The 17,591-nt window shown below is 38.0% G+C and overlaps 1 protein-coding gene across 21 annotated transcripts in view; it reads right to left on the bottom strand.

The window, feature by feature from the left end:
* LOC105488569 (leucine, glutamate and lysine rich 1) overlaps positions 1-17,591 on the bottom strand; it is a 232,139-nt gene that overhangs the window by 17,563 nt on the left and 196,985 nt on the right. For 18 of the 21 annotated variants that reach the window (XR_011619828.1, XM_071091139.1, XM_071091143.1 and 15 more), the window contains 3 exons: positions 11,363-11,527; positions 9,917-10,018; positions 7,942-8,241 (listed from right to left, as the gene is read on the bottom strand). Coding sequence is in view for 20 of the 21 variants with exons in the window: in XM_071091139.1 (XP_070947240.1) it covers positions 7,942-8,241; positions 9,917-10,018; positions 11,363-11,527 (567 nt within the window). In the remaining variant the exon portion in view is untranslated. Of the gene's footprint in view, positions 1-7,941; positions 8,242-9,916; positions 10,019-11,362; positions 11,528-17,591 lie in introns of those variants that run through there. The other 3 variants (XM_011752765.3, XM_071091149.1, XM_071091150.1) reach the window with 3 other exon arrangements.

The raw sequence follows: 17,591 nt of genomic DNA, 5'->3' as shown, positions 1-17,591 counted from the left end.
TATTGTTTTGTATTTTTTTTTCTGTGAAGTTCTTTTTTGCTTATTGTTTCTGTTCTTCACATTAGAGATGTTTCTCAAATAATTGGTGATCCTTGGCTGTTCGTGTTTAAAAATGGGTCCCCGAACGGGCGCGGTGGCTCACGCCTGTAATCCCAGCACTTTGGGAGGCTGAGATGGGCAGATCATGAGGTCAGGAGATCGAGACCATCCTGGCTAACACAGTGAAACACCGTCTCTACTAAAAATACAAAAAATTATCCAGGCATGGTGGCGGGTGCCTGTAGTCCCAGCTACTCAGGAGGCTGAGGCAGGAGAATGGCATGAACCTGGGTGGTGGAGGTTGCAGTGAGCCAAAATCCAGCCACTGCACTCCAGCCTGGGAGACAGTGAGATTCCGTCTCAAAAATAAAAATAAAAATAAAAATAAAAATGGGTCCCCAAAATGTTACCTTAAGCTCAGTGTGCTTGTATTCGGTTTATTGGCTGAGATCCTTCTAAGTAGGTAGATTGAACATGGATATAGCCATTTCATTGAGATATCCCAACTGTCGGTATCAATGGGTCTTATCTTTTTTATTTATTTATTTTTGAGACAGAGTCTTGCTGTCACCCAGGCTGGGGTGCAATGGTGTGATATCCGCTTACTGCAACCTCCACCTTCTGAGTTCAAGTGATTCTTGTGCCTCAGCCTCCTGAGTAGCTGGGATTACAGACGTGCACCACCACACCCAACTAATTTTTTTGTATTTTCAGTAGAGACGGGGTTTCACCATGTTGGCCAGGCTGGTCTCAAACTCCTGGCCTCATGTGATCTGCCTGCCTTGGCCTCCTAAAGTGCTGGGATTACAGGTGTGAGCCACTCCGCCAAGCCGGTCTTATCTTTTGAGGCAGCTCATTTCTCCAGAGGGTGCTCTTCCAATTTCTTTTTTTATGGCCATTAATACATAAGCCTGGTTACTTGTGTTCTGAAAAGTGAGAGTGTGAAGGGTACTGGGAGGTCTCCCTACTTAACATACCCTTGCTTTATCTCTTTTGTCCTCAGGTTCAATGCCTTTTCTCATTCAGTTCTGCTAGAGAGTAACCCCCTGGTACTCTGCCAGGATGGTGGGCAGGGGCTTCTTAGGAACTGGGAAGGCATCTCTAAGGATCCGTTTGCTCCGTTTATAATCTTTCAGTCTTGTTTTCCACTCCACCCTTACATCCCTCTTTCAGAGGCATAGGCATACAGAGATAGTGTGTGTTTGGTTCTAGACCAAAATAAAGCAAATATTGCAATAAAGAAAGTCACATGAATTTTTTGGTTTCCCACTGCATATAAAAATTATGTTTACACCATACTGTATTTAAGTGTGCAATAGCATTAAGTTTAAAAAATGTACATACCTTAATTTAAAAATATTTTACTGTTAAAAAATGCTAACAATCATCTAAGCCTTCAGTGGGTTGTATCTTCTGCTGGTGGAGGGTCTTGCTTCAATGTTGATGGCTGCTGACTGGTCAAGGTGGAAGTTGCTGAAGGTTGGGATGGCAGTGGCAATTTCTTAAAAGAAGACAACAGCACAGGAATCACTTGAAGCTGGGAGGCAGAGGTTGTAGTGAGCTGAGATTGCGCCACTGCACTCCAGCCTGGGCAACAGAGTGAAACTCTGTCTCAAAAAGAAAAGAAAAAGAAAAAAAAGACAACAATGATGTTTGCCACATCAATGGACTCTTCCATTTATGAAAGATTTCTCTGTAGCATGTGATGCTGTTTGACAGCATTTTACCCACAGTAGAATTTGTTTCAAAATTGGAGTGAATCCTCTCAAACCCTGTCACTGCTTTATCAACTAATTTTATATAATATTTCAATCCTTTGTTGTCATTTCAATATTTTTCAAAGCATCTTCACAGGAGTAGATTCCATTTCAACAAATGGCTTTCTTTGCTCATCTATAAGACATAACTTTTTATGTGTTCAAGTTTGCGGCAGTTCAGCCACATCTTCAGACTCCACTTCTAATTCTAGTTCTCTTGCTATTTCTGCCACTTCCTCCACTGAACTTTTAAACCTTCAAAGTCATCCATGAGAGCTGGAATCAACTCATTTTATCCTCCTCCCACGAATCAGGAATGGTCTTAATGGCATCTAGAGTGGTGAATCCTTTCCAGAAGGTTTTGAATTTACTTAGCCCAGATCCATTAGACGAATCACTAACTATGGCAGCTGTCATGTTATGAAATATATTTTTTAAATCATAAGACTTGAAAGTCAAAACTGTTCCTTGAGGCATGGGCTGCAGAACGGATGTTGTGTTTCCAGGCATGAAAACATTAATTCCCTTGTTCATCCCCATCAGAGCTCTTGGGTGACCAGAAGCATTGTCAACGAGAAGCAATATTTTGAAAGGGATTTTTTTTTTTTTCTGAACAGTAGGTCTCAACAGGCTTAAAATATTCAATAAGCCATGCTGCAAAAAGATGTACTGTCATCCAGGCTTTGTTGCCCCACTTATAAAGCACAGAGTAGAGTAGATTTAGCATGATTCTTAAGGGTGCTAGGATTTTTGGGATGGCCTGTCCTTTGAAGGCTAATTCTTGAAGTTTGGCTTCAAAGCTTCTGTACCACAGCTATGAAAGTCCTAGATGGTACCTTCTTCCAATAGAAGGTTGTTCCATCTACATTGAAAATCTGTTGTTTAATGTAGCCACCTCATAAATGATCTTAACTAGATCTGGTTAACTTACCACAGCTTCGACATGAGCACTTGCTCTCTCACCTTGTACTTTTATGTTACGGAAATGGCTTCTTGTCTTGAACCTCATAAGCCTACCATTGCTAGCTTCCAACTTTTCTTCTGCAGCTTCCTCATCTCTTTCAGTCTTCACAGAATTGGAGAGAGTTAGGGTCTTTCTCTGGATTAGGCTTTGGCTTAAGGGAATATTATGACTGGTTTTATCTTCTACCTAGACCACTCAAACTTTCTCCATATCAGCAAGAAGGCTGTTTTATTTTCTTATCATTCTTTGCTGAGGTAGCACTTTTATTGCCTTCAAGAACTTTTCATTTGCATTCGCAACTTGGCTAACTGGACCAAGAGGCTTAGCTTCTGGGTTATCTCAACTTTTGATTTGCTTTCCTTGCTAAGCTTAATCATTTCTGCCTTTTGACTTAAAGTAAGAGATGTGTAATTCTTCCTTTCACTTGAATGCTTAGGAGCCATTGTAGGGTTGTTAATTGCCCTAATTTCAATATTGTTTTGTCTCAGCAAATAGGGAGGCCTGAGGAGAAGAGAGATGGGGGGCTGGCCAGTCAGTGGATTAGTCAGAACACACACAGCATTTATCTATTAAGTTTGCTGTCTTATATAGGCACCATTCTTGGCACCTACAAACAAGTGTAACAGTAACATCAAAGATCACTGATTGCATGACCATAACAGATATAATAATAATGAAAAAGTTTAAAATATTGCAAGAATTACCTAACTGTGACACAGAGACACAAAGTGAGCAAGGCAGTTGAAAAAATGACACTGACAGACTTTCTCGACATAGGGGTTGACATAAACCTTCAATTTGTAATAAAACCCAGAGTATCTATGGAGCACAATAAAGTGACATGCAGTAAAACAAATTATGCCTGCACCTAGTTTCTCCAGTTCCTGAGCCTCTCTAGTGTTGTGTCACATAACTAGATTTTCTGTTTTGGATCCTCCCATCCCCAATCCTCACAGGCATTAGGTTTCAATATTCTCTAGTCTGATAAGTCATTTTTCTCTTAGACACTTGCTTTCCATTTTTGTAAGCTTTGGTCAACATCTTTTTTATCAAGTGCTAACTTCTCTCCTGTTCTCTTTGTCCTACTGGATTTATTCACTTTTTATTAATTGATTGCCATTTTAGTGGCAGTGGAATGAAGTAGAGATAAACATACATATTCAATTCTCCATGTTTAACCAAGAGCATTATTTTATATTTTTGAGTATCACTCATCTTCATTGTATGACTACAATAACTATAGCATTTAAAACTACTGCTCTTTTGACTCCCTTATGTGTGGTCTTCAAACAACAAAAATATTGAACTATCTGTACTGATTTTCCTTCAGTGATTGTATATGAGCTGTTTACTTGAATTTACCACATTCTTCCTCTGGATCACAACAAGGTCCCTAACAGTGGGGTCACACTGTCTTGACTGTACTCACATGGAACCAGTAGGAAGGAAAATGAGCATCAGAAGCACATGACCCATTTTGACTTTGGTTTTACTGATAAGTGTTATTCTCTAACATATTAACTTTCTTTCTTTCTCACTCCCTCTCTCCCTCCTTTCTAATCTTTTAATGTATCTTTTCAGGGACTCCTTGTTCACATTTACATTTCTAGCACAGTTTTATTTTCCATTTTCTCTTTTTATTGACCTGCACCCTTTGTTGCTCTGCTTTGTGACACTTGCTGTTTCTGGGGATGTGCTCCAATAATCCCTGCTCCATTTAGGAAGGCCCATTTTGCCCCTTAGATGCTTTGGCTTTCCTCTTATCCTTGAGAACTTTCTTCATACAATTAAAAACAAAGTCTACCTGTTATTTGGCCACTTGAAAGAGAACAGGGCTTTCTTCCTCTTAATTAGCCTCCTTATTAGACCATTAATTTATTTTCATTCTAATGGGAATTTGTTTTCCACTTAAATGCAGCTTTATTTCTCCAGAATCTGAGAAATTTCAAGTGTCTGGAATGCATGATCAAAAAACGTGGTGATTTTCACTTTACATGCTATGGCCTCTATTCTTTCTAGCTCATAAATCCTATCCCTTTTATTGGCTCATTTCCTATTTTTATAAGCATATTTTGGACTCTGGCATGCTTAGCCAGATAAGCAGCCTTAATTATTTACTCTTACAGTTCAGTTCAAATTAGTTAACTTTGACGTGATATTCTGGTAACTTCTAAAGGAAAATCTAGTCTACTCTCCCTGCTCCCACAAAAGGATATTGCCCGCCTGAGTATGCCCTTAATTGGTTTTCTTTACCTTTGGGATGATCCTTTTCTCCTCTGTAGCAATGATCTATGATCATTTACATACCAACCCAATGTCTTATGTCTTTCAGTCCACATTTTTAAAGAAGCTTTATTCCTAAGTGGCTTCTTTTAACAACGAATGAGCAGGAAGAGTTCCAAATGCAGTTCCTTTTGTCGATGAAGAAATCCACTCTTCACTTTTAGTCTATTTTCTCTTGCCAAAATCACCTCCAGAAGCCCTGTGATTGGAAGCCTTTAAAATGCCCCCTAATGATCCTTACCCTCCTGATATTCATATCTTTGTGCAATGATTTCACCTTGAGTGTGGGTTCGATTTATTGATTCATTTGTAATGAATGGAATACAGCAGAAGCATTGGGATGTGTCTTCTGAGATTACGTTGCAAAAAGACTGTGGCTTCTGTCTTAGCACCTTCTCTCTCTCATTCTCACTCACTTGCTTGCCCTGAGGGAAGTCAGCTGACACACTGAGCTGTTCTATGGAAAGGTCCATGTGGCAAGGAACTGCGGGAAGCCTCTGGCCAAATACATCCTGCCAACAACCATATAAGTAAGCCTGAAAGCCAATCCCATCCTAGTTGAGCCTCTAGATGAGACTGCAGCCCAGAGGACACCCTGACACCAATCTCATGAGAGAACTTGAGCCTCTAAACCAGAGACACGCAGCTAAGCCATGCTCAGATTCCTGACCCACAGAAGCTATGAGATAATAAATGTTTGTTGTTTGAAGCTGCCAAACTTGGGGATAATTTGTCACATAGCAATAGATAATTTATACCGGCTCTTCAGGCAAATGTTCTAGCTTTCAGTCTATGCTGTTTTTATGATAAATTCTGTTTAGATCATTCTTTCCTTTGGATATTAATTTAATTACGCATGCAAAGTTTTCTTTAAATTTTTTTTGAGAGCAGGAAGTGGCAGTTGTCAGTCTTATTCATAATTATATCATTAGTACCTACCTAACATGTGCCTGGCACCCAGATAGATGCTGTTATGGGGTATGGAAGTTTGTCAACTCCAAATCTCATGTTGAAATGTAATCCTCAATGTTGGAGGTGGGGCCTAGGTGGGAGGTGTTTGAATCACGGCAGCAGATCCCTCATGAATTGCTTAGCACCATCCCCTTGCTGATGAATGAGTTCTTGCTGGGTTAGTTCACAAAAGAATGTGGCACCTCCCCCCACCTCTCTGTCACCACGTGATGCACTGGGCTTCTCTTTCACCTTCTGCCATGATTGCAAGCTTCCTAAGGTCCTAACCAGAAACAGAGGCAGGCACTATGCTTCCTGTTCAGCCTGCAGAACCATGAGCCAACTAAACCTCTTTTCTTTATAAATTATCCAGTCTCACATATTCCTTTAGAGTAAGGCAAGAACAGAGTAACATAGATGCTAATATACATTTACTGAATTTGACCCTTCCGTCTTTTTCTACCTCTCCTAGTTTATAATTTACTCCTCATTTTCTATATTGCCATTTCTTTAGTGAATGAATAGTTAGGAAACCTGCTAGTCTAGTTGGCCTTGACCTTTCTGTCTTTTACCCTGCTTCCCTCCTCTAGAGATTCACTACTGCTGTCGCATTTGAGGCAAATCAGCATCACGTCTCTCTTTCTCAGGGTTTCTTCAGTGGAGCTAAGTCCATGTGTGCTCTTCCACCTTACTCCTGCCTGAACTGGGGGTGCGGCTTCCTTCACTGGGGGGACTGTGCTGCTATGTAACAAGAGACACTTCATCATCTTTTTGTCTTAATTATAATACTAAAAGAAAATTGAGTCCCTGGAGATGTTAACTGAGTCTGTAGTCACTGTGAAATACAGAAACAGAGTAATAAGAACTAGGTTTCCCAAAAGAGGAAACATCATATCATAGAGATTCGAATTTGAATCTTAGCTCCACTAAGCTGTCTGACCTTATGGAAATTATTCAGCCTTCTTCAGTCTCTTCCTCATTTGTAACTTGTAAATAATTTCTACTTATAGAGTTGTTTTAGGCATTATTCTTGATCTAGTATTCTGTCTATTCCATATTTTATTTTAAATTTATAACTTCGTTGTAATAGGTTGACTTCATGATTACATAATTACAATGATGATGTAAACTTTCTATTTTGACTGATAATTTAAATATAGTAAGACCATGGCATATTTAATTGTTAATAATCGATACTGCTATTAGCGCTTTCCTTTTATGACTTTATTGATGTCAATCAAACCAACAAAAATATTACTTCTCACCAACATTCAGAATCTTCCTCCATTTGCCTTTATTTGCTATACTGTCATCAATGGGATCAAATATTGTAATGTGATATGATATTGGTGATTAGAGAACAGATGAATTGTTTCACTACTTCTAAACTCTTCAATAGTTCAGACATAATACTTTGAAAAATGTTTTCAAATCAAAATAAGTCTACTGCAGTTTGAATGAAAAACATCACTGAAATAATCATGCATACATAAGAAAGAAAACTGATGCATGCCTATTACCTTATAAGTTTACATTGATAGGAAGGTAAAAACCTATGGTAAAATTGTATTTAAAAGACAGTCTAATTTTTTTTTTAAGTATGCAGAAAGTGCTCTAAAAGTTTATTTGCCAAAGATTTAACATTAAAACAAATAAGACATAAACATATAAAAATTCCTAGTCTTAGAGGCTTAAAATAGTTATTTGCAAGAAAGAACTGGGTGCCGAGAAAACTTTTAGAGATTATGTAGTTTAAGGGAAAGCCAGGTCTGGAGAGGCTAAGTGACTGCCTAAAGTTAAGGACAGAGCACCAAGATGTGACTTAGGTCAGACTAACATTCCAGGGCTCTTTCCAGGAAACTAAGCTGCCTTTCACGTTTTTGTTTGTTTGTTGAAAGAACATGTGCTCTTTGATTAATTGCAAAGGTACCACTATCTGCTTCCTACCTCTTCCTGGGACTTGTTAAATTGCTCTATCAGTTGTGTTTGAGCCAGCATTACTCTTTTCAGTTCATCTGACTTCTGTTTCATTTCCTTCCTCAAGTCTTCGGAAACTGAATCATTACTGTCAATTTCCTTCTTCAAGCGAGATTCAAATTCTGCAACCAAATTTTTAAGATTTTCAATTTCTTTTTCCTTTGACTCAGATTCTTCAGCGTACCGAATATGGGATTCATGAAGTTTTTCTCTAAGAGCGGTGACTTCCTGTCTTAGATCTCTTGTAGCGCCTGTGATTAAGTCAGATATCTGTAAGATAAATCTCATATTAGTTTGTAGGCGATAGTTTCTAGGTAACCACAGAATTCTTACGGTTTTTAAGAGGTTTATTCTCATTAATCAGTGTACTCACTTGATCAGATGAAAACAAACCCATGACATGCAGGCCTTCAAGATTTTCTTTTTAAAAGACTAAAACATTTATTTTTCTACTTAAAACAGTATCACATTAATCACTTGGGAATTTTTGGAAATATATAAATTTCTGTGACTATATTAAGCTACAAAGGATAGGACAACTCTTTTTTTTGAGACAGGGTCTTGCTCTGTTGCTAAGGCTGGAGCGCAGTGGTGCAGAGGTATAATCATGGCTCTCAGCAGCCTTGACCTCCTGGGCTCAAACAATCCTCCCAATTCAGCCTCTCCAGTAGCTGTATCACAGACTCATGCCACCAGGCCTGGTAATTTTTTATTTTTTGTAGAGATGGTGTCTCTCTATGTTGCCAAGGCTGGTCTTAAACTCCTGGGCTCAAGCAATCCTCCTGCCTCAGCCTCCCATAGTGCTGGGATTACAGGTGTGAGCCACTGTGCCCAGCCTCAGCTAAAGTCTTGACAAATAGATCAAGGGCCTGTCTGGACCAAACTAGGTTGGCTTTGGGATCTCAAAATGCCTGATTTTTGGGGAATGCAAGGAGGAGAGCGCTAAAGTTATACTTTACCCTAAGTATACCAATAAATTTTTCTTTGACATAATTTTTTTTCTTTTTTGTAAATAATGGCGGGAGGAACTCCAGATACTATGCCTTCCAGAATAGTACTGCCCAACAGAGCTTTCTGTGGTGGTAGAAATATTCTATGTTATCCAATATGGTAGTCACTAGGCACATGTGGCTACTGACAGTGCTGGTAAATGTTTAACAACTGACTCTCAAAAAAAGAAAAAAAAGCAATATTTGTATCTAATTTCTAAGTACTCTAACCATAGCTCTCAAAAAAGAGTATTGACTATTGAGCACCTGAAATAAGACTAATGTGACCAAATAACTGAATTTAAATTGTATTTAATTTTAATTAATTTAATGGAAACTTTCATAGCCACAGGTGACCTGAATATTCTGAAAATGTACTGCTTCTCAAGGTGGTACCTCTAGATAAATGAATGAGAGAATAACTTGGAGAAGCTTTTCTTCATAGCATGAAAGTCTTTAGAAAGGAAAAGACACTTATTTTCTTTCTCCTTAAAAAACAAAACAACAAAACAAGAGCTGCTTCTAATGGAACATATCCTTATTACTTACGCTCAATTATTGTCATGTTATAAATATTAGCACAACAAGAAACTAGCCCACTAAGAATCTGGAAAACATTCACAGACCAAGGTTCCAAGGACTTTGTGAACTATTACATAAAAAGAGTTGTGTATCCAAAATTTGTTTCAAATGTTAAATTTACAGAAAGAATAACTTGTGTGAGAAGTCTCTTCACCATAGTTCATAATTTTATAAATTAATATTCTATTATCTTCAATTAATCCAGGAGGGAAGAAGGTCACTGTCAGGTCTGTACAGTGGTTTCCATCACCCAGAGGAGAGCTGACATTGAAATAAAGCAAGTTATCCTTGGGAGAAGAGGTTCACATAACCACAAATATGTTTTTATTTTTTAAAAGGCAGTCAACATTTAAAGATCAGGAGGTTTCACTTACAAAATGTGGATTTATGACTTCTTTTGAGAAACTGTAACATCTGGCAAGTTCCAGCTTGCCTGTCTGCGTTCTCCTGCTGATGGGATCCTGAACCACCCAGGGCTGCAACAGCAGTCACAGAGTGAGAGGAGGAAGAAAAGGGGAGACTCAGTGGAGCCTGGGGCATCAGAAGCCAGGAAGCAAGAGGTGAGAACCCTCTAGGGGAGGCAGAACCTTGGGGGAGCCAAGGCTGTAAGCTTGTGGCACATGCTCCATTGCCCCAGTAGGATTTCACTTACAAAACTCAAGTTCAAAGATAAAAATCACTACAAATTTTTTTTCTTTTAGAAAAGGGGGTCTCACTCTGTTGCCCAATCTAAAGTACAGTAGTGTGATCATAGCTCACAGAGGCCTTGAACTCCTGGGTTCAAGTGAACCTCATGTATCAGCCTCCCAAGTAGCCTGGGTATTAACTGGTATGAACATACTACAGGTATGAACCATCACACTAGGCTAAATCTTTTTTTTTTTTTTTTTAAATAGAGACAGAGTCTTGCTATGTTGTCCAGGCTGGTCTTGAATGCCTGGCCTCAAGTGATCCTCTTGCCTGGGCCTCTCAAAGTGCTAGGATTATAGGCATGAGCCACTATGCCCAGTTAGCTTATTAAGAATTTCAAGGTAGTACCTGCAGAGCATTACATCCAAAGCATGAGACCTTTCTGAGTGTGGGACCATGTGCTATTGCACTGGTTGTACACATGTAGCTGGTGCTGCCTGTTGTTCACAATGGACTACTGAAATGGATGTACCATACCTCCTGTACACAAATGTAGAAGCCATTAGGTCTTGTCTGATGCTTAATTAACACAGACTCTTTATGCATGTATTCAAAATGTTATTTCCACACTAGGTCTTGATTAATACACATATGCACATACACACTCTACACTCAAGTCCTATAAAAACAGGAAAACTTTAACAAAACCTTTAGTATTTAGAACATACTGTTTAAGAAATTTAGGGAGATGTGATTACATTTTTAAAATATTTCTCTTCATTCAGAAATGTTGAGAATGAAAAATATCTGCAATGAAAGGGTATATGCTTTAGTTGTTGGGAAATTTTTAATTATGTAAAATACCTCATTATCTTTTGATGTTGGATATTTGAGGTGTTGAAATATCTAGCCATACTAATTTTTAGTCATATAGTTTATGATGTTTAAAAAATAAGTTTATTCCAGTAGAAAAAATCCATACATAGCTAGATTACATGCTTGTATAACTTATCTCAGTTATCCATTCTGGAGAATTAGCCAAACCATCTTACCTGCCTGGCTAAAACCAAGACACAGTGACCATGAGTGAAAGCTACTGGAATCATAAATACTGTAGTGTTCTAAGGCGAAATATACAACATCTGCAGTTTCAAATCTGTTAAATAATGATGAACGTCATAATTACAGACCTTCATTTGTAGTTCCTCTTGTTCTTTCTTATACTTTTGGATTATATCTTGGTGTTTTTCTTTTTCAATATCAAGTTGCAGTTTTGTTTCTTCCTTAAAGAGAAGAGCTTGCTCTTCAAATTCAACCAAGTGTTGGGCCCTTTCCTTGGCAAGTTCTGCTTCAATCTAGAAATGGCATTTAAAACACAAGTAAAACCATTTTACCTTAAAATAAGTACATTAAGCTTATTTTCAAACTCTAAGTTTTAAAATGTTCTGACATTAAATTTTTAATTAAACTATTTTTAAAATTCTAAAAAATTATGTGACTTAAAACTTGGGCCAGAAAAACTGACCTTGTGCCAAATATTCCACCACCTTCTAAGACCTGAAAAATTAGTAGAGGAGTTAGAACCATATGACAGTTTTCAGAAATACTAAAAGCTTAGTTACCTGCTCATTTATACTGTGAACTCAGTCCTTGCCAGCAACTCAGAAAATTAAAGTTTTTGTTTTTAAGCAGATTTTGAGGGCTTTAGACTAAGTTCTGCTTAAAACTCAGAGGGAATACAAAGTACAAATGTTGATTTTTCAAGTGGCCCTTTCTTGATGGAGGTCATAGAAAGTTTTAGAGTCACGGATTGTCATTTTAATGTGACTAAAGTGGGAAGGATGATTAAAGGAAAAGAGTCAGTAATGCCCGTACAGATGGTCTCCAACTTACAATGGTTTGACTTCTGATTTTTTGACTTTATAATGGTGAGAAAGCAATATGCATTTTCAGTAGAGACTATACTTCAAATTTTGAATTCTGATCTTTTCCTGGGCCATTGATACACAGTATGATACTCTCTTGGGATGTTAGGCAGTGTCAGTGGGCTGCAGCTCCCAGTCAGCCATGTGCTCATGAGGGCAAACAACTGATAGTGTACAGTGTATGTACTGTGTTGCCAGTATTTTTTAGATATTGTGTTTTCACATTCCATCATGTCTACAGAGTACCCATTTTTGACTTACAATACCTTCAATTTATGATGGGTTTATCGGGATGTAACTCCACTGAAAGGTGAAGAGCATCTGTATCCATACTTTGACTCAGATAGCATCATAATGCTAGAAGGGACCTTAGAAATCCCCTAATTCAATCTCTCATGTTTCCATGAATTGTGGAAAGAATAAGCAAGAAATCCGGATGCAGATGAAGTTGAGTTTAAATCCTGGCTTTTAATCCTGGCTCTGCTACTTGCTAACTGAGTGATTTTGAGTTTGTGACTGTAACCCTTCCTGGTAGGGTTATAACTAGTTCCCTTAGGGGTTGTTATGAGGATTAAAGGAGGCAAAGCTTCTGTGTAAAGCTCTAACATGAGTAGGAATTTAATAGTCAGTGGAGAGTACTTCCACACTCTGACCCTTCAGTCTCTACTACTGACTCCATACTAAATGACTGACTGCTGGGTGCCTCACACCTCCAGAAACTATAACTCACTCCTTCCCCAGAAGGCATTTCCATTTTCAGACAGCACTAAGCATTAGGCAGTTTTTCCTGTAGTTGAGCCAACATCTCTCTCCATGTGGTTTTTAACCATTGGTTTTGGCTCTGCCTACTGAAACAGGAAAGAGAACAAATCCATGAGTACTGGAGTAATTTACTCCTGGGAGTTCATCTAGAGAGACTGGAGAAGGCAATCCCAGTGACAGGCTGGCTCTGGGCTTACACTGTGCCAGGATTATAAACTCTAAGAAAGGGTAAAACCAGGTAAATCGGGAGAAAAACTCACAACTGATTGTGACTGTGTGATTTAGGCCACCAAGACAAGGAAAGAGATCAACCTAAATTTCTCAAGGGAACAATGAAATCAGGGTACAAGGACACAAATTTTGCTAAGAAAGTTAAAGGAAGTCCTTTACATTAAATAAAATACTAGATGGAAGACTAGCCCCAGTGTGGGGTCAATTGGTTTTATTGTACTGGGTATAAGATTGAGCATCTGCCTTAAGGGAAAGTAATTATGTTTATACAGTATTGGATTTTAGCCCTTTCAAAATAAACTTCTGAATTGTTTGGGATAATAGGCTACTGATGATCTTTTAGCAACATTACAGAATTACAGAATTACTCGGATGGGCTGCTCTCAGACTGCTGAAGACAAAGGAAGTCTCAGGGGCACTCAGAAAAAAAGAAGACATTCTTTTGAATTGCAGGTACGTAAATCCACTTTGCCTCCTGGTAGCCATTTAGATAATTCACAGGTGCCTCCAACGAATTGTATGACCCAGAAATCTTGTAACTACACTCCTCCCATAGCCTGTTTCTCCCCCTTATTTCAGGACACAGCTCTACCATTCATCTAGTTACTCAAGTCAGTAACTGGAACATCATCTTTCACACCTCTCTCCTTTACCCTCCCCACCCAATCCAACACAAAATCCTGTTCATTTTACCTTCAAAAGATGTTTTGCATCCATTTCTCTATGTCTCAACTTTCATCAGCACTTCCCGATCACCTAGTTCTGGCCACCATCACTTCCTGACCGGCCTCACTTTCACTCCTGCTTTGCTCCAACCCATGCTACGACACACAGCACAGTATTCTTTACAAAGTATAAATTAGGCCGGGCGCGGTGGCTCACGCCTGTAATCCCAGCACTTTGGGAGGCCGAGGCAGGCGGATCACAAGGTCAGGAGATCGAGACCACGGTGAAACCCCGTCTCTACTAAAAATACAAAAAATTAGCCGGGCGCGGTTGTGGGCGCCTGTAGTCCCAGCTACTCGGGAGGCTGAGGCAGGAGAATGGCGTGAACCCGGGAGGCGGAGCTTGCAGTGAGCCGAGATTGCGCCACTGCACTCCAGCCTGGGCTGGGCGACAGAGCGAGACTCCGTCTCAAAAAAAAAAAAAAAAAAAAAAAACCAAAGTATAAATTAGATTTTTAAAATTCCTTCTTCGTGGTTTCTCAAGGCATTAATATATCAAAACTCCTCTATATGAGCTTTTACAGGGCCACTACTAGCCCATATGACACCTTTGTGTAAACTGACAAAGCACCCCTTCCTTAGATGAAAACAGTCTCATGCCAGGCACAGGACTTGATGAGCAGAGTACAGGCTAGATTCCAGCTCCCTTTGCTGCCTTGGCCTGGTGCAGGCTGCAACTTAAACACTGTATATGGTGGCAGTCCTGGATTCCTCCAGTCTGGCTGCCACTACTTTTCTCATTTGATCACTGTGCTTTGACCACACTGGCATAGATATGTCAAGAATATATGAAAAGAGAAACCAAATGTAAAACATTTGGAAAAATTGGAAGGCATAATATTAATATAAAAGTCAATAATCAATAACATTCAATTATTAATTATTAATAGTCACATAGTTCTCATTAATAGTAATCAATAATAAGTGAATAATATAAGCATTAATCATTCATAAGATGCTCTGAGACTATTAATAAAAAAGCAACAAGCTATTTTGAGAAGCTCAAGAAAAATGTGTATTGAGGTGCTAAGATATCAAGTATTTTTAAAAATCTTGTGTGGTTAATTAGTAGAGTTCAATAGCTATTTTAGGACAAAACAACATCTTTCCAAATATGGATTGATTGCTCAAATTAAGACAGTGAGAATATATGCAAACTTGGTGGAACAAGACAAAAATTAGATGACAGAAGGACTTTAGAAGAACCTTTAAAAAAGTTTTCAAAAATTATTATGGAGATGAGGTCAATTAGAAAATCAGCAGGGTTCCTTTGATGAAGTTGAAACGAAGTATTCAGGGAAGAAAAGGTGATGGCTGATGGCTTGAATGAGTTGAATGTTTTGTTTTACCTGAGTTAGAAAGCAAGATCTTCTTGCCCCTGAACTATTCCTTGAACTACTGTATGTAAAGAGACAAAACAAGGAAGGAATAAATATACAGACAGTGGGAAAGAACAAGCACTGTAGACAAAAGGGAGAAGAATGATTGACTATTGCTAGCTTGATTTTTAATTTGCACAGTCTGAGAAGGAGAAGCAAAGTGATGAGCTTCACATGGGATTTCAAACATTTAGGAAAGCTGCAATGGGATGCTAAGAGCCATCTGAATGTGTTGACGAGTTAGCACAGAGAAATGAGATTACTGGTTCCTTCATGATCTGATTAGTTTGAACAAAATGATGAGCCCATAAACACAATGATTTGCTTAAGGGGTGTATTATTTGCCTTTGAGTAGGTGCATTCATGCCAACTTGCCATGTTTTTATTTTTAAATGTTGATAGGAGCTGATAATTTAAAATATTTTAGATGACAGGAGTGATGTTTGAGCAAAATGAATAAATTTGTTGATGGCGTACATATAAAGCATGAACCACTTTGTACAATAACTAGTAGTAATTTTGATAAGGAGAAAATTATGATTTCTAAAAAAGCAGGAGTAACATTAACTTAAGATTCACACAAAGTAAAATCAATTATTACCTTTGTACACATCCTAGGTTTTAATTATTTTTGTTTTTTATTTATCTATATTCTCTTCTAGCTCAAACTCCATCTCCTTGGTGAAGGCCTCCAGATGACTCCAGAGCATTCAGAGCATTGTTTTTAAATTTCTTTTGTATTTGTTGTTAAAATGCATAATTAGTATTTTATAAAATCTGTATCTAATACCAATATGCAAAATACTGCCTTTTCACTATTTTCCAAGTGAGATATTTGTGGTTGACTTTGTTATTATCATTTTCTTATTGAACATGGAGCCAAACACCATGTTTGACCATTTATTACTCAATGATACCTTTAAAACCAATAGGAATTTTAGTTGCCAAAGTAGGAATCAAATAATTTGCTTATGTTTGATATGCATATAATTTTTAAAGATATATCTCCTAAAATAAATTATTATACTATTTTACAAAAAAATACTGATTGCAAATTATTACAATACTTCAGATTATTTCTGAAATAGCTACTGAATAAATAATAAAAGCAGATGATTATTCAAAACAGAATTTGCAGTTGAAAAATGAATGCTAAGGAATCAGAATATGTAGGCTGCAGGTCAAATCCTGTCAAGAACTGTGTGAACTTAGGATGCAAGGAGAGAATGTTCACTGAGTAAATGAATACAAGCTAGGGTGGTATGGTATAGGACACTTTCTATATATTAACTCTTTTAATTCTTACAACAACTCTGAGAATAACATATAATAATAGAAGTATTACTCCCATTGTCTAGATTAAGAAATAGGTTCAGAGAAGTGAGTAACTTCACCAAGATCATAGAGCAACTACAAGGTGGAAAGGATATGTATACTTAGGTGCTGCTGGTGAACTCTATAGCTCAGTGTGTTTAGTTTTCTTTTCATGTAACCTGTCCCCTCCACCCCTACATCCGTACAGCATAGTGGGCTCAGGGAATGGACTTGGTATTTATTTAGTTTCAAAATATTTGAGGATTGTCCAGATCTGCTAATGATTTCTAATTTTATTTCATTATGGTCAGAGAAAATACTTGTCGTGAATCCTTTTAAACTTATTGAGACTTATTTATAAGCCAAAATATGTAGATTTTGGTAAAAGATCATGTGCACTTGAGAAAAATGTGTATTCTGCTGTCAAATTGAGAATTCCATACATATCATTTAGGTCAAGTTTGTTAACAATATTGTTCAATGTATCTGTTAATAAATTTATACCATTTTCCATTGTATAAATCCTTACTCTTTGGCTATTTTTCTATCAATTATTGAGAAAAGGAATTGATATCTTAGGCTCTAATTAGTGAATTTATTTCTCCTTACAGTTCTATCAGTTTTTGCTTCATGTATTTGTAAGCTCTGTTATTAGGTGAATGAACATTTAGGGTTATTATGTCCTCCTGGTGAACTGACCCCTTTGTCATTATTAAATATCTTTCTTTAATCCTAGCAAAATATTAAGTATTCTGATTTCTTTGCTCTGAAATCTACTTTGCCTGATAGTAATATAGCTACTCTAGCATTCTTTTTTTTTTTGAGACGGAGTCTTGCTCTGTCACCCAGGCTGGAGTGCAGTGGTGCCATCTCTGCTCACTTTACCTCCTGGGTTCACGCCATTCTCCTGCCTCAGCCTCCTGAGTAGCTGGGACTACTGGCACCCGCCACCACACCCAGCTAATTTTTTTTTTTTTTTTTATTTTTGGTAGAGATGGGGTTTCACCGTGTTAGCAAGGATGGTCTCGATCTCCTGACCTCGTGATCCACCCGCCTCAGCCTCCGAAAGTGCTGGGATTACAG

The sequence above is a fragment of the Macaca nemestrina genome, chromosome 2 (genome assembly GCF_043159975.1).
Source record: "Macaca nemestrina isolate mMacNem1 chromosome 2, mMacNem.hap1, whole genome shotgun sequence".
Lineage (NCBI taxonomy): Eukaryota > Metazoa > Chordata > Mammalia > Primates > Cercopithecidae > Macaca > Macaca nemestrina.
Note: the sequence above shows the minus strand (reverse complement) of the source record. Positions and strands in the feature narration are given on the sequence as shown.